Raw genomic sequence first — 21,916 nt, forward strand, 5'->3', positions numbered from 1 at the left:
TGCACTCTTAATGGATTCTGTTATAATTCCCATTTTATACTGGGTCCTGTTTATTCCATTTATTCAACTGTAAAAGACCAATGTAAATCTAGGCCAATGTTTCTCACACATCTTAAACTTGCCAAGATTGAGAAATACTGCCTCTGAGCATATAACTCAGTTGTGACAAAATGATACATCCCATCTCGGTGATTCTACAGTGGGAAGAAGTGCTGTTCTTATGTGAATATAAATTCTAATTTAATGGCTAGAGTCTGCCTTTTCTTTCTTCCTTGAACTAAGACTATTGTACTGAGGATGTTTGTATCATTAGGAAACCACCCAGAGCAAGGGTACCTGCTATATGTAGGAGGAGGGGCAGGGCTTTTTTTCCTAGCAACTAGATAGGCACTGATAGTCCTATATACTGTCAAAATAAAGAGATCAGTAGCACAGCTTCCAAGGCTGCTCATGTATACTCTCTTTGCATAGAATTAGATATAATAAGAAATGCAAACAAAAAACCCACCCAATCCTGACACAACTTTGTGTCTTATCAGTTAGATTCAATCTAGAGACTAAAAGAATCTCAGGCTTTGAACCATGAATGAGGAAAGATCTGGTTTGTTATGCTTGATTAAAATCAAAGTGGCAGCTAGAGTATCTGCACCTTTTGATTGTGAAGTTAAATATTGTTTCAGCCAGAGAATGTAAACGAAACTTAGGGCAACTGGGGTGCCTTTCCTATCAGTTTTAGTTTAGAACATCCCACTTTTCCTTCAACATGGTGTTTAAGTACATGAACAGTCCCATGTTCTTCTTTGCAGCCTTTATCAAATCCAGATCTACTTAGCTTGATTAAAACATCTGCAACTGATCACAGATATTATTTTAGCCTTGAGAATCCAAAATAGTCCAGAAAAGGACAGAAAGGTTGTATAGGTATATTTGTACCTAGCCTCTCTATTCAAACATAATTCAGATTATTGAGACACAAAATCACTTATGAAGGGGATGGAACAGTTTAAGCTTCTTCACTTCTAATAATCATTAGCTCCTTTTGCAAATGTTTATGAAAAATGAAACACAGCCATTTCTCCTTTATTTTCATAGCCTCTCCCCCATTATTGCCACTGAGGCAGTTGCTGATGTTATAATAAAACCCTTAACCTGGCTGTTCAGACCCTGAGATTGTTGGCAGCTACTTTGGAAAGATCCATGCTTAATGAACTCTGGGCGACTGTATCATATGAACACAGCCTATCATCGCTCATAAATCTGGCTCCTCACCTAACCAAGATCTGTAGAGCCAGAGGAACCAATTTTTTTGCTTATGTTCTGAGAAGGCTCTCATAGGGCAATTTAGCAGTTGCAGAAGTGGCTATCTGGTCAAGACAAACATTGGAGAGAAAACCAAGATTAGATGACAAAAGAGGGCTCTGCATTTACTCTACGGTTTTTTCAACTTTGCTTTAAAGTATGCAGGGATCAGGAAGTATCTAAGATATTTTCAGGGCCAATATTAGAGTGTTATCCTAGTAATGTATTGTCTGGTTCATTTGCATAGCAAAAAGAATCTCCCAGCCAACTCTCTAGGCAGTTTTGCCCTCATTTTTTCTATTTTTTCATATACTAGTCTCACAATGGTTGCTTTGATGGTTTCCGCATGCTGTTCAGTGTATATTGTAACTCCTATCAATGAGAGTGGTTTTAAAATCATAGAACTTGTTTTCCCCTCACTTTCCCTTTTGATCTCAAGTTGAAATGGGCAAGAGGAACTGTTAAGCAAGAAAATCCATAGGTGTTTTTTTAAGGCTATTTTTTTTTTAAATGCGTGCTGACACAGCTGTCTTAACTCTGCATAACTTTATAATCTTTATTTTTAAATCTACATCCCTGCATTATTTATTTAGTTATTAGCTTTCTAGACCACCACAATCACACACAACTCTTGGCAGTGTAAAGAAAGCACAATTATAAACATAGGAATAAAACATGCAGGGTATAATAAATATAATACATTAAAACCAACAACTTAACCAAAGCAATAAAAACATTGTCATCTTCTCAAGTAATTAAAAAAACTTTAGAAAAGCTCCATCTCAACTTGTTTATGGAAGACTGACAAGGCTGAAGCTAATCTCATGTCTAGGGGAAGGGTGCTCTCTGACTCTCTCATTACGAGAAACCTTCAGTTGTGATTTGAGTCATTTCACAATAATGGGAAATTATAAAGAAATTTTTCCTAAGAAGTTCTTATTGAGCCGGTCATTTCTAACGAACATGGTTGGAGAGTTGCTTAAGTAAAATTTGCATCTTTATAGATTTACACAAGAGCTACTGATCTTATATTTAAAATTCTACACTGTACCACAGTGAAATTTTGTGATCTTGAATCTTATCACCTCATACCCATCTTTAAAACATGATAACGTGATTTGGTGGCACCAGAACAGCCAACTTAAGCCTACCTCAGAAAATCAACCACATCAATCAAGCACTTCTCAGTACTTCCAGAAATATCTAGTATCAGCCATTGGTAGAAGTCCTCTTTGGTACTGATGTCTCCTATATAACAGAGTTTTCCATACTAAAAGCCAGGATCCTTTTGATTTAGATGGGATTGTAGCACTGCAGGTTATTTCTACAGATCTTTGAATGGGATATCTTATTTTCTGATATTTTTAAATGAAGGAGACTGTATTTTAAGAAAAGAAAAGGCATGATGATAATGTGTTTATAATCCAGATTTTAGGGTGTTGGGGCGGGAGGAGATCTCTTAGTGCAGGGGTAGGTAACCTTGGCTCTTTTATGACTCGTGGACTTCAACTCCCAGAATTCCTGAGCTAGCATGGCTGGCTCAGGAATTCTGGGAGTTGAAGTCCACGAATCATAAAAGAGCCAAGGTTGCCTACCCCTGTCTTAGTGGAATAGTCTGCAAGAATGACTCCCAATAGAACTGACATTTATACTGAAGCAATTGGGAGGACATGTAGTGTATACAACATAAATGCATAAATTCAATTTTTTAATAAGTAAATCAACTGTAATTTCACTGTAATTTGTTTTACTTTACAGAGAACAGTTGAATGGCTGTTAATGGACAAATCTTTACTTGAAGGTTGTAGAATCTAAAGCCAGATCAAAGATTAAACACACACACACACACACACACACACACACTGGAGACAAGGACTTTGAAGCAGCCCACCAACAATCCCTGGAGGACAAACAGAGCAGGTGACCAACTCACCAAACAGTCTTTCCCATCATGGTAAAATATTATATTATTGTATTTCTATCTAAATTACAACCATTATTTCTAAAATTACAAGAAAATCATTATATACATATAAACAACATAATGTTACACTTTTGACATTTTAGCTTTCCTAGGTTTTTGGTCATAATTAAATATACCTTCTTGGATGATTTCATGCTAAATCAAAACAGCATGATTACCAGCAGGGACCTCAAAAAAAGAGGTGAGTGAGAAGAATGGAAATAACATCACGTTTAAAAAAAAAAAATTGTATCCCAATCTTGTCTTAGATTGCACTATTAGAAAATTCCCAGTGCACTGCTTTTTCCAAATGCCTGATTTCTGAAAGACAAGCACATTTTCAAGCAGGTGTGAAAGAGCCAGGATACTAACAAGGCAAAAGAGAGAGAGAGAGAGAGAGAGAGAGAGAGAGAGAGAGAGAGAGAGAGAGAGAGAGAGAGAGAGAGAGAGAGAGAGAGAGAGAGAGAGAACGTTCTCAGAAGGCACTCAAGAGGCCTCATCAAAAGCATGACACATCAACTTCAGGCAGGCTGAGACACTCTACCATTATCTAGTTTGCAGATGGACCACCCAGGAAACCTGGGTACAATTAAGGAGGAGAAAAAACAAATGCAGAGTGGAGGAAGAGAGGAGGGGGAGTCCTTGGGGGGCAGAGGAATGGGCCAAAGGGCTGGCAGGGATTCCTTATATTGTCTGCTTACAAGCCTACTGAGAATGAGGGGAGCCAATTAAAAAAAAAAGGAATACAGACGAAAGAGATTGGAAAGGGAACATAGTAAAACAAATGGCCAAGAAAGTACACTCTCTCGGAATGAAGCAGAACATGGCAGTGCAAATTTATAGAATGCCAAAACAGTATAAGTCAACATGGCAGAGGAAAGCCAATCGCACCCACAGACATGTTTATACACAATGTTGAACACTTTTGCAGATGCACACACAACCATCCAGGTGATGACGATTTGAGTGTTTCATAAATTAAGATGATGATCCCCTAAAGAGCACGTGGAACAGCTGGAACTGAAGATGCAGGTCTGTTTTTAAATAGCTGAAAACACTTGGAGTAGGGGGAGCAAATAGAACTGAAATTAGTCCTCACTCCCTTTCTTTAACAGCTGATAATCGGAAGGATTTCAACTTTTTTAAAAATAGGGATCATCTGCATCACATCAGAAGAAGGATTAGAGACTGCAGTCTTAGATCCTGACTTCTGTTTTTGAAGTACAATGGACTATGTTTAGTACAGAATAAGAACAAAATAAATTCTTGTAAGTTATAACTGCAACTATTTACAATCAATGTGACTGCAAAAATCAGTCAGCAATGTCCTAATGTTTATGGGATAAATACACAGATTAAAAAGTGTATGAAGAGTCCAGAAACACAAAGAAGTATTTCAGGACAAAAATGAGAAAGAAGTCTATTATTTTAATTTAGAAATGATTGCCTAGGCTAGCTTTCTTCAGCTGGTGGAGGAGCAGGGATGTCTCTGATGTGTTAAATAGGTTATATATAATAGGAACTCTGCTCTAACTCATAACTAGAGATCATCAGATTGGGGAAGGCAGATATAGACAAATACATAAATCCACCCCACACATCTAATGACATGAGCTCTACTTCACAAAAGCTTATGGCTTTTAATAAAAACTGTTAGTTTGAAAAGGTAACACCAGACTAATTTTGGCTATTTTAGGACTGTGGCTCTCTTCCAACAACCACATAAATCTAAGCAGTTCAGCGACATTACACAATTGAGTAAAAAAAAAAAAAACCAACCCAGATCTTGGAATCTTTTATTTATTTTAGCAAAAGTCCTGTGATTTGATAGCAAATCTATTGAAAGAAATGGAATTATAGATTTATTTGCCCATCTGCTTCAACAACAGTCACAATGTGGCAATTAATTTACCAGAAATACATGAGCCTTGCCCAAGACTGATCTTGCCCTACAAGGCTGAAATTTTGTCTCCGAAGCCTCCTTCTACTTACAATAGTACTTGAGAGAGTTTGTTAAAATCATGCTTAATTATTATGAAAGTTCCTTCTCACATCACACAGAGTCATATTGTTTGAAGAACACAAGTGTGAGTTACAAAACCTTTCTGAACTTGTGACACTTTCCCATTTGCTGAAGCACAATGCCTTATAAAAAGCGCTAACTGAAACCCTCTGAAGCTCAAAGAAGGGGTGCAGGGAAGGGATGGGCTCAAGAGAAGTCTCTTCAATGTCTTTCACATCAGATAAAAAAAAAAAATCCCCACATAGCATATGCATTAGCTCTAGTTTCTAGAGGATCAAGTGACAATACAGAAACACTCAGGTTATCATCCAAAGGAGAACTCTGTTAATAATTTAAAAGTAAAATTTGTACATGCTGAAAGATAGTGTTAGCTGGCCTATCATGGTCTTCATAGTGTGAGCTGGCCTATCATGGTCTTCAATACGGAAATAATTTTTGTACTACTCAAAAGGTCTCTGGCATGCTTAAATAATATGTTGGACAAGCCTATGTTCTGTTGGGTAATATCTGAAACCATCAATGGGACAAAATAAATAAGTTTATTTTAATATATTCAGAGGTTATTTTGAATTCAAAAATTAGATGACTGTCAACTCAAGTCAACTAAACTTTGGACTTTTGTTTCAGTAACAGCCACTCTTGTTTCTAAACTGTTTTCTACTAAGCTAAGACTGAAAAGCAGTTTGTGCTGTCAAGTCTCTGAATAAGATTAAAAGTCCTGCGGGAGTAGGGCGGTCTATAAATTTTAATATAAATAAATAAATAAATAAATAAAATATAAATAAATAAATAAATAAAAAATAGCTTTTCAGATCCTGGAGATTTTGAATGAGTGTTGATGCTTTCTTATCCATAAATTAGAGATCAAATACTAATGCAAAGTTCTCAGTTATCCAGTAATAAATTCTCTAACTTTCTTCAATAACTTTGATTCATTTTAAGAAGGGTGGTAGTAGTAATTGTTTTTGAAAAGATAGATCTGTTCTTCTTTATCCCCGATTTTTAATATGGTCTTAATATATTTTTGTTCAGAACCACAACATAATGAGCCAAACCAACATTTTAAAAAAGAAGCAAGTTGAAATAAAACTTTAGATTGGCAGCACATCTAACAAAAATATTACAAGCTATCATGCAAAAAAAACCAAACCCCTACTTGCATTTGGCCTCATGTATCAACAGATAAGGGATGGAGCAGTGAAAGATGGAAGCTTTTTGAAAAAAAAAATGTAAACGAATAACATTGCTCTTCTGAAGGTAACCATTACATTGCAATGCATGGCAAAAATAATGAAGAGGCAGGAGGAGGGAAAAAAATGGATCTGGCATGCTTCCAGTTAAGATGGAATTGATCCCACCTCTTTCCATTGCTATCACGCAGCATAGACTTCCTCAGCTCTTTGGATTTAGCTTCCAGCTCTTGAACCTGCTCCAGCAAAGTTTTACGGTAAGTATGCTTGGCCCTGCATCATAGAAGAAAGACACAAAACAAAGAAACTAACACATCAACTTTCATTGACTACATGAGAGTCAGGTTTCCTGTTCAAGGTCAGACAGCAGGAACAGCTAGGCTAGCCAATGGACTGTATGTTGTCCTGGATCTCTTGCAAACTTTCAGATGACGCTGAGCACAATTGAATTTCAGCCAAAAAAGACAAATATCTTTTCAAGAACACATATGTGGTTCAGTTAGCCCTGAGTTTTTGAGCCACAAGTGTACAGAAATATAAGAAATATTCATACAAATAAAATACTGATCTGTTCCATCCTTTATGTGGTCTACTCTAATACACAAAAAGTAATTTCTAAAATCTAATAATTCTTAGAAACACACATAAAAAAGTTGAGTTTTTCATTCATTTTAATTGTCTTATTGGATGGATACATTATCATGGCTCATGAAGATGATGCTCAAAGATGATGCTCAAAGGGCGGACCATAGTCCATAGAGTACCATAGTCCAAATGAGGCATGGCCCAAGGCACGAGTAGCACTTTTTGGTCCCAAAATTGATACCACTGAAGTACTATGTAGGAATTGTGCAAAAACCTTCTAACCACAACTGCCACCTGCTCCTTGACCAAGAGCTATGAGCCCAAGATGAACTACAAGTTGTGAAATAGTTAAATTTGAAAGAGCACAACATCATCCAGAATCAAAGAAGAAATTTCACTGGTATCAGCTTTCAAATCACAACCACTCCATCTTGCTGAGATTGAGTCTATTCCTCTCCAGAAAAATCCATTCAGTCCTCAGGATAGCATCTCAACAGTGTCATTTGGCTTAGGGTCAAAATATACACCAAAATATTATCCACATGCAATTGATATTATATGCCATGCTGGCGGATAATCCCTTCCAGTGGTTTTATGTAACTGCTAAATAGAAGTGAGAAAATAGAGCCCTATGGTACTTCATAATGTAGGGCTGTAGAGGTCAAAAACCCAACTCATTGACTGAAACTGTGCCTAGAGAAAGGAGGACAACCACAGCAAAACAATGCCTTCATCCAGAGGTGATCAATGATTGATGATTGAATTTATAGATCATTTAGGATAGGAGGGGTGCCCTCCCCACTCCAGTTCTTCTGCTTGTCATCCAAAAGAGAGGTCAGGGATTCTAATATTGAATTCGGACTGAAATGCATTGAGATCTTATTGATGTGTACAGGATTAATATAAAAAAACAGAGGATTATCTATTAGTCTTTTCTCCTCTCTCTCCAATTGATTTACTGATGAAAGACCCTGGGTTTATTCAATTTGAAATAGGACCATAGTATGATATTAGCTATGTGCTCTGCTTCTCAGCTCATTAGATAGCATACAGTTTGCTATTACAGTCAGAAATTTGGTAGCTGAATAAATATCATATTATCCAGGCAATTAAATATTTGTAGAAATCTCAAATGCATACTTTTGAGAATCAAATTTAGTAATATTTGTTCCAATTAGAATAACTGTGTGCCACCAGATACATCAGTGAGAGAGTTGTTCAAATTAGTGACTGACTGAATTAAGCATATAATGGGCACATATCATACTCACACACATCCATATGCAGACACATATATACTCAAGATAGTTTATCAACAGTGAAAAACCTAGAAATCTGCTAGATGATAGCAAGACAGTATCTGCACTTCCTTATTATCATCTATTTGTTCTCAGTGTTTTGCAGTTCAGATATAGTAGTACAAAAGAGAGGAAGAGGGAGTGAGAAAGAGAGCTTGAGAGATCTGGATATTCCACTTTATTTTCTCACATTTAATTGAATGATTTCCTTTTACTTTGAGGGCAACAGCAAAAATAATAGTATTTTTGCAGTGGCTGCAAAACCTACTTCAGGTTTTGATACTGATGGAATAGGTCATCAAAAGATTTTACAATATAAAAGCAATGCAATACAGTCTCACCCATACAATACATATTTTTTCACACTATCAGTGAAGTATGACAGTGAAACTTTGTCAGTGAAATATGATTATTCTTTTTTGTATTTTCAGAATCTTAGTATCATCTTAACAAAGATGAGAGGGGAAAGATGGTATTGATGTGTTTCTTCTGGAGACAGATATTTTGTCTAGAATATTTTTCTAAAAAACTTTTTAGGGAACCCCTCTCCCCCAGGCATATTTGATACAATTGACATGACAGAGAGATCTGCACTCTTAAAAATTAAACTGCAAAGAGATCTCTTCCAGTTTCTTTGTTTTTTTAAAAACAATTTTTAAAAATCCTCTCAGAATGAGCATTTGCAATCAATTTCTTCCTTTCTTCAGCACTTCCTGCAACGGACAGAAAAATGTACATGATTCCATGACCATTCAACAAGTGTAAAAAAGGTCTCCAACTTGCAAGCCCTACTATAGGTACTGGGTCATTTAAAGATGAAACAAACTTCTTAGCCACCTTCTACTTTTTAGATAGTTAAGAACACCAATCTTCTGTTGCAAATTGAAACAACAATGTTAGTTGGACTTACTCCCGTTGAAGGTTACATGATTATGAATCCATTTATTTCCATCAGAACACATTGTAGAATTACTTTTAATCCATAGTAACTGTTGAAAATAGCCAAGTCTCCAAGACCTGGGATACTGAAGAAGATCACAAGAAGTTGTCTTCTTTCTGATAACATTTTGCTCCTTTTTCAGAGGCCCATTTTTTTTGGTGCAGAATGAAACATAGCAGGGGGCTCTAAAATTAGCTCCATACTCAATCAATAAATTTAAAATATGGTCTTGTTTGGAAATATTGGTAAGGAACCCAAACCATCAAGAAACTCATGCATTCTTCATATCACAGTGAGATACAAAGTTAAGAGACAAACAAGGATTTTCATTTGGAAAATCATAATATTTTGCATTAAATATTCATCATTATTAAGTACCATCCTATATAAAATTTGACTTCTATACTCATTTAAAAAGCAGTGTTATATGTATCTTCATGGGTGAGGAAATGGAAGGTTGTCTAGGAAAATAAATGGCTGCATGTTTGCAGAGAATCTAAAAAGAACCACTAGCACTGATTATCACCTTGTACCCATCTAACTGATTTAGGATTGAGATTAAGGGTCAGCAGCTGTAGGACTAACCTGAAATATTGTAAGTTTAAGCAAATAATGTTTTTCAAAAGAATGTAAGTAATAACTTACGCTCTCCATGCCACATCTTTAACAAGGCACGCTGTGGGCACTAGCAGTAAACCAATCCAGAAGTGTCCGCATCTCAATACCATTCCTGCCTGTAAAATGTAATAATAAATACAGCATTAATTATATATGACACTTTTTGGTGGACTGAAATGAAAGAGTAAGTTGAGATCATTGCTAAGAAATCTATAACATAAATCCCGAAATCTAAAGATGTTCCTCAGTCAAATTTCTTTGGAGTTATCTCTCCCAAAGATGGGCATACAAGTTTGTCTTTGGAGGGATAAATTTAACATCAACATTTTCCTGCAACAACACAACATTATCTAAACTTTGATTTTGAAAGGCACAAAAAGACCATTTTCTAGATGCATTCTAGATAAGAATAGCTCTCCTGTGGGCTTTACAGAAGAAGATCCTAGTAGTAATGCCAATACGACTCTGAATAAGAAAAATCCTCTGCTTTTAGATATTCCCAGTGTATAATCTTTAATTCAATAGCCAGCACAGTTTATGGTAATTACAAATGGTAAAATGGTTGTTGATAGCACATCAGCTTTTTTCACAGTATCACATTATTGTTCGCTATAAATGTTCACTCATAAAGATAATATATTCCTTGGGATTATTCCAGGACAGAATAGATCTGTATATTAAAAACTTGTGTTTTAGCGCAAGAGAAATTTCTTGCTGTTTGGGATAAATGGATAAAATTCATACAATTTAAATTTGATATAAAAAATATTATATAGTTTTTTCATAATTTTTAACTTTATATATATATATTTTCTATTTTATATTCTTTTTTTATAAATTTTTTTAACTTTTTCTTTAATTAAGCCTATATTCTGCTCTGGGAGGTCCTGGGGGGAGAAGGGGGGGGGTTTGGGTAGGGGTGGGGGAAGGGGGGTTTTGTTGGGTAATGTTTGTTTTTTATTTGTATATGTTGTTTTTTGTTTTTGTATTGTTTTTTATTTTTTGTAAAATTTATAAAACTCTTTAATAAAAAAAAAACTTGTGTTTTAGGAGAAAAAGCATGTTTGGTTATATCAAATATTTACATCACTTGAGGCTCTTTCTCCAGCAAACTGACCATTTTTCTGGTCTCCCAAGTACATTGCAATGTTAACTCTGCTAACTAAACAGGCAGTTACAGAGCCTAGAGCTGATATGGAAGAACATATGTTGGATAAATCAGTATAGATTTTAAAGGGTCTCTGGATTGTTGAGAGACTGATGTGTCTTATACCAGCTTTCCCCAGGCTAATGTATTCCAGATGTCTGGTCTGTTTTTGGTGTAAAATTAATGTAGTTTAATACAACTAGAGAATACCAGTTTGGAAAAGACTTGTATTAGAATATGATAGTTTTATTTGGATGTTTTACTGGACGGAGATCATTTTACAATTCATATATGTTTAGCCTTAAAACTGTAGCTGGTCTACAAGAATCACAGCCAGGTAATTTTCAATATATTTATTAGTTTCCTGAGCTTAATTCTTTGTGTGGTTGGTGGAATGGCAGAAATATGGCAAATTTGGTAGCACAATTAAACATTTAGTGAAACTCTGTAACACACTACACAAACCGGAAGTAAAGTAAAAGTAGAATCAGTTCAGTATTTCGGATTCTGCTGCACAATTCAACCACATTCTCCTAGCTAATCAATAAAACTATCCATTGCTCAATAAAATACATAGAAAGAATATTAAAGGGTCAGGACTGTTACATTCTTTCCTTTCCTTGCTATTTAATGAAAGTGTTTTGTTGCTTTAAAATAATGCTACTAATGTTTATAGTATTTTTATAATCCACCCAGAGAATTATATTTACATTAATATATATTTCAAGAAAAGTGAATTCTTCTTCACACTTATCAAAGCCAAATGTGAAAAAATTCCATATTTACATGTGGAATTGGTGCTATAGGAATCAATATGAAATAAGTAAATATTCATAATTTACAGAACACATGGACATATATAGGCAGAGAAGCTTTCCATATCACAAGAGCAATCTTTACACTTTGTCTCTGCAATGGACTGCTTTTCAGAGATTTGTGTGGTAGTTGGAAAGTCCTAATTGTGTGCTTTTCTTCAGACCTCGTGTAGATGACCTTTTCCTATACATTTTGGAATATTGTGAGCTTCCTTCCAACAAAGATGGGAAAAGTGGTGCCTTCTTGAAACTTTGCCTCCAGTTTCTATCAGTCACAGGCAGGGTTGATGGGATTAGGGTCGAAACCAGTGTTTCTTAACCTTAACAAATTAAGATATATAGCTTTTAACTCTGCTGGCTGAGGAATTCTGGGAATTGAAGTCCACACATCTTAAATTTGCCAAGGTAGAGAAATACTGGTCCAAACAATCTGGAAAATACCCGACTGAGGCACACTGAGATACGGAAATTGAGATCTAAAGAGTTCTGAAGATATCTCAGATTGAACTGGGGACATTTTTATCAGTTAAAAGGAGGTTCATTCCTGAATTGCAGCCACTCATTGAAAACACGAATCAAGGCTTTTACCAATTCACTAGAATGCCACCAGCTCTCACCCGTGTGATCCAATTATTGCTTATTTGCAGCAAGTGAACCATATCCTCTCGTCAGAAAATAGAGGGTATAGTCCTATACCTCTATTTATAAGACAGAGACATAGGGATCAAGTGCCAGTCAGTTTCTGAGATGCCAATTTCCCCACAATATTTCTTGTTTACAGAAGAATATGAATGCAAATTGTTGATTTAGAATTACACATTTTCTAATGTGATGCTACATGGAATCTACTTGCCTCCATAAATGATTAAACTCTTTTCTCCTGATAGGGTTTTAATGAATGTTTGTTCCAGCCTTAACTGGAAAACCAATAGACTGAAGCTGAAAACTGTGACATAGAGAGTAAGCACTCCACCATTGAGTCACATCCCCTTTTCACATATTCTATCCCTTTTAATCCTTGTTCATTTTTGCTCTAATCACTATCATACCTTTTAAAAATCCTTTTGTGCTATAAAAATAGCAGAAATACAGGTGCATGCTTATCTGTCACTTTTTTTAAAATGGTCTCCGCAATCTATCTTATGCTTTTCTGCTTCCACTTATAAAGTTGAACACATATATTTTATAATGGGAAATGTCACAACAAGAGATTTGAAAGAGGATCACATACCTTGAAAAGACATTTTACCACAAACATTTGTAGGAGCCATTTTTTTAAAAAAATATTGAAAACAAAAATACATAAGACATTATCAAATCTTAAGCAAAGATGAATTTGTAAGATTACTGAAGGCAAATTACTTCATAGGACCATTTGTCTACAGCCATGCTAGGAAGAAAAATGGGAACTGACAAGCGGTATCTACATGCACCTCAAATTTTGAAATGTTCAATATTTAATTTCTGAGAAAAATATATCTTATCCATAAGTATTAATTCTCAAAACATTTTTATTATTATGCTCCAGACATAGTCAGAGTCACTGTGTAGGAAATGTTATAGTACCAGATTCCTGGAACAGCTCTAATCAAGAACCTAGTTGTTCCCAAGGGCCAATGATATCAGCACAAAAGAGGACAAAACATAGTTAATCAACAAAAGTCATGTTTTGTCTGGCAAAACATCATAAATATATAACATTTTCTAGTTACCCACCATTCATGATAACTAAAAATATCCTCTACAACCTCTAAAGAATGGAAACAATGTACAGTAGAACTTAATACAGCTCTATCTGCTTCACTAAAGTACATGTAAGATTCTCTTTCTATGCTGTTCTCCTAATGCAACATTATCTTAAGTTCCAAGTACCTTTTGAAGGATGTCCAGATAGGATTTTTCTTGTGCAGCAGAAATGTCAGGCACCATGCTCCCTGACATCTTGATTATTTTGACCAAATCATCCTTCAAATTGCTGCGTGTATATCCAATCTCAACCAGAAATATTACATTTCATTGTATATTGGACTTAAAAGCAATCTAATTCAGTTGCCTAGGTTTGTCCCTACATCAATAAGAATTTTGTCCTTGAACACTTCTCAAAGTTTCGGCTAAGGTGGCTACATTTCAGGATGTAAGAAACAATTGTGATTCTCAAAAATCAATAACTGTACGCCTCGGCTGGGGAAAAAGATGAGGAAGAAATCTAACAGTTTTACTATTTATGTTTTCCTTCTAATTAACATTACTAAGAAAAACGCTGGGTGGGAGTATTTAATAGAGCTTGTAGTACAACTTGTTCTCTAGAACTCTAGGTACCCTACTTGTACCTTTACAATTAATGACTTCCACAAGGACATAGGTCCAAAGCCTTTTCTATAGCCTTCTTCATAATCCCCAACATCTCTTCTATCTCCATTCCAGGCCAACTGTGGGAATTGGCTGTCAGCAGCAGCACAGATGAGTAGATATATAAACGCCTATGTCAGTCAGCCCTGTGATTTCAGTTAAGAATTTTGGGCAAAAAGCAAGTTTCTGATTTAAGCTATTCACTATATAGAGGAAGCACCTGCTCAAAAATGTATCCAAAATACATTTTTCAGGAGCTTTAAGAAAAGAAAAAGTCCTATAATTGACTTCTTTTCAATTATATTTCAATCAAGGTATGACAAGAACACAACCCATATCATTCTTGCTAAAGGAGCCTCATTAATAATATAAACCACTTGTTTTCCTTTATAAATACACAGTTGCAAGACAATTTTTAATCTTAGCTTGAACTGCAGCTGAGGCACATGATCTTTACTGTAGCATGGATAAGCTATAGATCAGGCAGTTGCTGATGCATAAATCAACATGGATAAAGGCAAAGATAATCTGATAGCAAATAACTGCCAAATACAATAGCATCCACTTGGTAACAACAGAATACAAACTATGAATATTCTATTCTCCCTACCAGGTTAGTCATATCTTTTTTCCACCAAGAATTCAGAAACAGTAGGAAAACTCATTCTTCATTTTCAATGAAATCTAGTGTGATCTAGTGGTAAAGTGAAATAAGAACACAATTCACATGGCAAAATCCATTAATTTGGAGTGATCTGATAAGTCAAGGAACAGAACAATAACCTACCTAATCCCCCAAGCCATCTCCTGAGAATTACTTCGATGTACAGGATATAAATTAACATCTGAATATATATTTATCAACATTTTACTGCTAATTAATAATAATTTAAATGTTGCTTGACTCTCAGCAATTCCGGGAGGTTTACACATTTACAAATAATAAAGAGATTTTTTTTTTTAAAAAAAAACATGCATTAAAAACCAGCTACTTCACAGACTTTGGACATACTACAACTTACATAAATTTATTCCAGAAAAGCTTTATGGGGTGTAAATAGCCCTAAAATGTTTTATTTTCTTGGCAACTATCTAATTTTATTTTACTTAACCATACCTAATTGACCTTATTTCTATTATTTATGTATATTATAGTATTTATAAGACTTATCTAACTGCTCATCCAACTACTATACTATTTTTAATATAGCTGTTCTAAAAATAAGCTGATTTTTATGCACTGACTTTTATTAATTTTTCTAGCGAAGAAAATGGGCTAGCTAAATCCCTTTTGGAAGATCATGGCTTTTCTATGTAAAAGAAATCCATGACAGATTTCTAAATAAACTACTTAGATTTTTAGGCACTCTAGAAATTCCCTATCTACATCCCTTTGTACTAAAATACAATTATTTTTGAAATGTGGATCCAAATGTAGTCAGAATGGCTCCATTTATGTATGAGAAAAAGAGATAACAAGCTCTGGGAAATCCTATGGAATGCAGAAATAAAGAAATCTGTAAGAAAAATAACCTAGATGATTTCCTCACCATAAAAAAGAAAGAAAGACTGAAAGCTCAGCATGACCAATAGCCCCTGAATGTTTTTACACTGTTGTTATTAAAATTAGGTTGGGAGGACAATACATGGTTAGAATGGTTTGTGTATGACTGGCATTCTGAACAAAAGCATATAACACTGCAATTTTTGTCACTTATCTTAATATTATTACTCTTAATAACAGTGATACTGGACTGTTGCATGACAAACAGTAAATTGTGAACATCCTGTGCTATATTCTTAAGCTTCTGTCACCACTGCATAGCTAAGATCCTGAACTTAAAGAGGGCAGTGGGTTTTTTTCCTTATATTATCCTGCCATAGAAAGATAGGCAAGGCTAAAAAACATGTCCAGGAGAAGAATAGGGATTTGAATCTTTTTAACACAACTTTCAACAGCAAATCCAGACAAGGAAAACACTTTCCATTTCTCCATATAGACAAATTGTGATTGTATATATTGTACTATATATATAGAATTGTATTACATATAGATAGAACATTTGCCTTGTATTGTATGCAACTGCATTGCATATAATATAGAACATTTTGTATGGGATTAAAGAAAACTGTTCCCACAAACCAACACTTTTAGGGTTTGAAAAACAAAATGCTTCTTTACACACCCACACCCACAACCACACCACACCCACAGAATACATGTTGCATTATGTTTGGCACATAGTTAAGCATATACAGTATCCCTATTTTTGATCCTGGTATATTGGCAGATATGAGCACAAGAACAAAAAGAAACTAACAACAATTTTCAGTAAAAAAAATTCTTATATTCCTTTGCCTGACATTTGGTGATACCATGCTAGTGAACTTCAAGAGCTGTGAAGAATTTGTGTCAAAAGTCATTAATTCATTTTTGTGTTTCTTAGATAGCAAAGCTCTAAAAAGTGACAGAAAGTTGTAAAAAATAATGATAGGAAACAAAGCACAAAGATTGCAAAATTGGGGAGTCTAAATTATCTACATTAATCTGCCATAAGAATGTATACGCTGATAAAAATGTTTGACACAAGCACATTTTACGATTTGAGAAAGGAAATGGTATTATCTCAGGTTATCCATCCATTACTATTTATCAAACATGAAAAATGAATTCTTAAGAAAATAATTAGAGAGCAAAGTAAGAAAGGGAATGTATGCAACAGTCATTTAGCTTTCCCAAGCAGAGCACTTGATTAAAGAGTTCAGAAAGACCTTGCAAGCAATTATTTGTATCAGATTTATGTAAAAACATTTTAGGTTTAGTATTCTTTTGTGACAGTTTTCACTTGCTTAACTTGTAATTTTATTTATTTTTTTAGTAAAAAGAAGAAATAGATCTGCTTCAGAATATAATGTTGTGATTAAGACCCAGGAGACACATGCTTAGGTAAGTTTCATAAAATACTTAAAAATACTAGTGTATATATGTATGCTATATTTATAATATATATTGCTACTCCAGGTATGATATGCCATATGCTGAATAAATAGTGCATCTAATAACTGTTTGGCAAATGGTTTAGCAGGAGTGTCCAACCCTGGCAACTTTAAGATTTGTGGACTTTAATTCCCAGAATTCCTCAACTAGCATACCGTGTTTCCCTGAAAATATTTTTTTTTGCCTCCAAAAGAGGCACCATGTCTTATTTTCAGGGGGTTGTCTTTTCCACAGTCTCACCTCGTGGCGGTGGTACCAACAACCCCCTCAGCTGGCCCACTTCTTCTGCGGCCGCTCATCTCCACTTGCATGTGTCACTTCCAACCTCCATTTCGGTGTCAGCCACTGAGACTGGAGCTCCAGATTGACACACACAGCACCTCCTGGCCTTCATTTTGCCGTCAGAAGCCTTCCGGAAAGGCCTTTGCAGTCATAAGAACCAAGCTACAGATTTAATCCATAGCTTGGTTCTCAGCTGCAGAGACATTTCCTGAAGGCTGGGGGTGAACCGTGCGAGCGTTGGTGATCTGCCACTGAAGAAGTGGTCCGGCAAGGCAGATGTCGATTCATGGGAGGCCTGGCTGCAACAGTAAGTGAGTGCGGGGCACAGGGAACAGCTCCGCCCCCCCCACCACTGCCCTAGCTTGATTTTTAGGTGTGCGCCTCAGCCAAAACTAGGGCTTATTTTGGGGGTAGGGCTTATATTAGGCCCACCCCCAAAAATGAAGCTAGGGCTTATTTTCAGGGTAGGTCTTACTTTCAGGGAAACACAATAGGCGTCTGGGGAATTCTGGGAGTTCAAGTCCACAAATCTTAAAGTTGCCAAGGTTGGACACCCCTGGTTTAGATAAGATATCAAGAGATTTTTCCAACATAGCAGAATACTTTCAGTCTTTAAATCTTTGTTTCTTCCATCTAAATGGAGGCACAATTTAGAAGAAATATTGAACAACCACGCCCATCCTACAAGCATGTAGTAATCTGATTATTGAGATGATGATTACAATTATCTCTTCAGTTTTATGAGAATGAGACTTAAACTAATGCTTTGGAAATTTAATTTCTCTATTTTATAACTAGCATCAGACTTTCCTTATACTTGCAAGGCTATATTTATATTTTTTCCAAGCTACTTTTTAAATAAGGGGAACTCATGCCCCTTGGTGAGTTCTCTCATATGAGTAAGCTTGCATTGTTCACTAGAGTATTAAAAAAAATATGGAAAGTAAAGTTAAACTGGGAAAATTATTTTTTTTCTTGCTAGCCGGAAAACCCGTCATGAAAAAAAATCAAATATTACATATGATTCCAAGCTACGGTAGAAGAAAGAGTGATCATATTTTCTATGTAATCAGAAAGATTTTTGGCCTATTTCTTCTTTAGATATTATTTTTTCCTCTCACTATCTCCTGGCTTGTGCAATAAACTCATTTGTTACTCATAGTTACAGTAAGGTGCTATCGAAGTTTTTATTAGTTAACATACTGCAAGTATTCTTCAACTGATGGGCCCAAACCCATCCCTGATGATAAGAACACTTTCATAACCAGCATATTTTAAGAAGGACTAGAACAAAAAGAAAGAAATCCACAATAGCAATAGCATTTAAACTTATATACCATTTCACAGTCCTTTACAGAAATCTCTAAGCGGTTTTACAGAGTCAGTATATTGCCTCCAACAATCTTGGTCCTCATTTTACCAACTTGGAAGGATGGAAGGCTGAGTCAACCTTGAGCCAGATATGATTGAACTCCTGGCAGTGAGCAGTGAGTTAGACTGCAATACTGCATTCTAACAACTGTACATTTGTACAAAATGTTCGTTAAGCACATTGCAACACAAAGGTGGATAATACATATAAATATATAATATTCCCATTGCATCAAGGGTCAAAACACTATCTGTAATGTAAATTAAAAAGTAGTGGAATCTTCTCCATGTAGGCATATATTTTAGAAATAAAAAGAATTTTAGGAACCATGGAAAGATGAGATCAGATGAATTGAGAGCACCACTGTGCCAAAAGAACTAGAAGATTTAAAGTACCAGTTCTCCCCTAAAGATTCAGAATAATTTGGGATGATATGATTCTAAAGCTCAAGAGATTTACATGCTTCAATTCAAAGAATTACTAAGCACTCAGTAGCAAAGATAAGACCCTATAAATATTTCAAGTGGTTACTCTTTTGGCAACCAAAGAGAACAGGTACCATCTTGTCTTTACCTTTTACTTAAATGATAATGACTGGATTTCTCAGTTCGAATTAAAGACAAACCGGGCTGTTTCTGAGGCACCAATCCATTAAATCAGAACATTCTTTGTTCTCATCAATCTGCCTCCAGCAATAATAGTAAACATTTTGTGCACATGAGGAGCAACAGAGGCTGATGGTAATATTTTATCTCAATCAGCTCCCTGGAGAAATTCAGTGAAACAAGATTAATAAATTGCAAAGGTCTGTGTCTAGATAGCATGCTTAGGCTGCCTGTAGAGATGCAGCACAATCTATCTGAAACAGGTCCAAGAAACATTTTAATAGCTTCTATTAGAGTCCCTTTACGCTGTTGATAAAAGAGTCCTAGCAAATTATTTTTCCCCCTGCTTTCTTGAACTTGGATATGGTCCAAGACTCCTCTGTAGGACACCAGCTCTTTAGTAACTGTTGCATCTTGAGCAGTTAAAACAGCAATACATTTCTTACTGGTTTCAATCTTAGCGTGATGCTCTTTGAACTGCCTTTTTATCTCACCATATTTCCCCTCAATGTTTTCAGCATAACCCCAGGATCTGAAAAAAGGTCTGTTAATGAATTTAAAATGACAAGCACATCTCCAAAATGTGCTTCCTTCCTAAACAATGACATCAGGTAGTATTTCTAGGGTAAACATAATTCTCTCCTTAGCTCTCATTTCCACCAGGTGAGCAGGAAGAAAGCTCTTTACTGGAAGTCTCATTGTCCATGTCCACTGCAGCCTTATGGGAAGCCACATCGTAGGAGTGAGTGGGTGGCCAGGCTGATCAAGAGGTTGAGGAGGAGGAGGAAGAGGAGGCTGCTTCTTAAGCTTACCAGGCATTTTAATTTTCCTCAATTACCAAAAGTGGCAGAAGAAGAAGCAGTTTAATTAGATTTTCAGCTTACTAATTGTCTTCATATGCAGTCCACAAGCTTTATATCTGTAGCTGATGGGGTGAGAAAATAAATTGTTTCTTAGCACATGGCCATCCTGCAGGTATATGAAGGAAGGCAGTTTATGGGGTTTCCAAATCTGCTGTTCAGGGTGGTATACAGAAGCACAGAGAATTTTACCATGCTCATTTCATGGCTAGACAACAAGGGATAAATATTTTATTTCTATATTATCCAGAAATAAATAAAAGAGTAAAGGATAACAATAAAGAATATTTATCTTATCCTTGGAAACTAATAGGAGGAATTTAATAAATCTGAAAAGGCTGCTAACTATTTTAAACAACTGAAGGCCTCTGATGCAGGTGTAGGTATTTTACTCAAAAATGATCTATTGGTTTGGTGGGTCACAGGTTTTCCAGCTACACAGGATTTCTTTATTTTTATTATTATTAGTGCCTCCTCTTTTTTTCCCTCCCATTTGCAGCTTCAATGGGGAGAAAGAGGGTCTTGGTTACTGACATGTCCCTACAGGGAACCCTAATATACACAGATTTTATTTCTTTAAATTTATTTTTTTCTTTTCTGCATTTTAATATCAATATTTAGCTTTGATAACAGTTTTGAAAAGAATGTTTTAATAACATACAGTATATTTTGAATGTTTTCTTTCTTCCATTTTGGTTTATTGTTCAATGATTTTCAGAGGTTAATTTTTCCCAAGGTTTCCTTCAACAATAACTTTCGTTATTGTTTCAGAACTGAACATATTTGAAACTATGGGTATTTGTAAGTTAGACCTGGGATCCAGTCTGGTTGCTGCTCCAGTTAAAAGATATTTGAGGCAAGAAAACTGATAGAATGGATTACCAAAACAGAAATTCAAAATCTGCTAGAGGAGTGATAATTTTAATGACAGCATCGTCTGATTTTATAGACGAACAAATGTTTGTAAGATCACTGCTTCTGCAAAAAATATCCCAGCTGCTAGAAAATTGTAATTTTAATAATTCTTGGTTACATCTAAAATATTTTTTCATGATATAATTATATTTTATGTCTCATGGAAGGAAAAAATGCATGGATCACAGCAGAAGATATTTGAATCAAAAATAAAACAAACCTTAAAAGAATACTTCACTTAACTGATTTGAGAAGCATATCATGCTTTTAGATCTACCAAACCATTAGATCTAAACCAGTGGTTCTCAAACTTCCTAATGCCGTGACCCCAACCATGTGGCCGTAAGTCGAGGACTACCTGTATTTCCCTGCGGGCGGGACAGGAGGAGGCATGTATGCTCCGCCTCCTCTTCTGTGGCTGCATGCGGGCTGTCGCCCAGCAACCGCCTCGGCCTGGGAGCGCCGTGCATGCGTGGTGCCACTCCCTGCGCCGGCCGAGGCATAGCTGGCAAGCGGCAGCGACGGCACAGGCCGACCACTGGCTAGGCCACAGCTGGCCCAGCCCAAGGGAGGTAAGGCACGCGCCAGGCCCCACGCGCACCAGCAACCCTCCTTGTGCCCGCCGCTGCCCCGCTAGCCTTACCTTGGCGATCGCAC

At 35.9% G+C, this 21,916-nt stretch overlaps 1 protein-coding gene across 4 annotated transcripts in view; it reads right to left on the bottom strand.

Annotated features, from left to right (window-relative positions):
• ATP8A2 (ATPase phospholipid transporting 8A2) overlaps positions 1 to 21,916 on the bottom strand; it is a 347,289-nt gene that overhangs the window by 16,317 nt on the left and 309,056 nt on the right. For 3 of the 4 annotated variants that reach the window (XM_039356441.1, XM_039356458.1, XM_039356450.1), the window contains exons 34-35: positions 9,944 to 10,032; positions 6,644 to 6,748 (exon numbers count right to left, since the gene is read on the bottom strand). In XM_039356441.1, coding sequence (XP_039212375.1) covers positions 6,644 to 6,748; positions 9,944 to 10,032 — 194 coding nt within the window. The remainder of the gene's footprint in view (positions 1 to 6,643; positions 6,749 to 9,943; positions 10,033 to 21,916) is intronic. The other variant, XM_039356469.1, reaches the window with a different exon arrangement.

Source organism: Crotalus tigris, unplaced genomic scaffold (assembly GCF_016545835.1).
Source record: "Crotalus tigris isolate CLP2741 ecotype Arizona unplaced genomic scaffold, ASM1654583v1 scf7180000017573.2180621, whole genome shotgun sequence".
Lineage (NCBI taxonomy): Eukaryota > Metazoa > Chordata > Lepidosauria > Squamata > Viperidae > Crotalus > Crotalus tigris.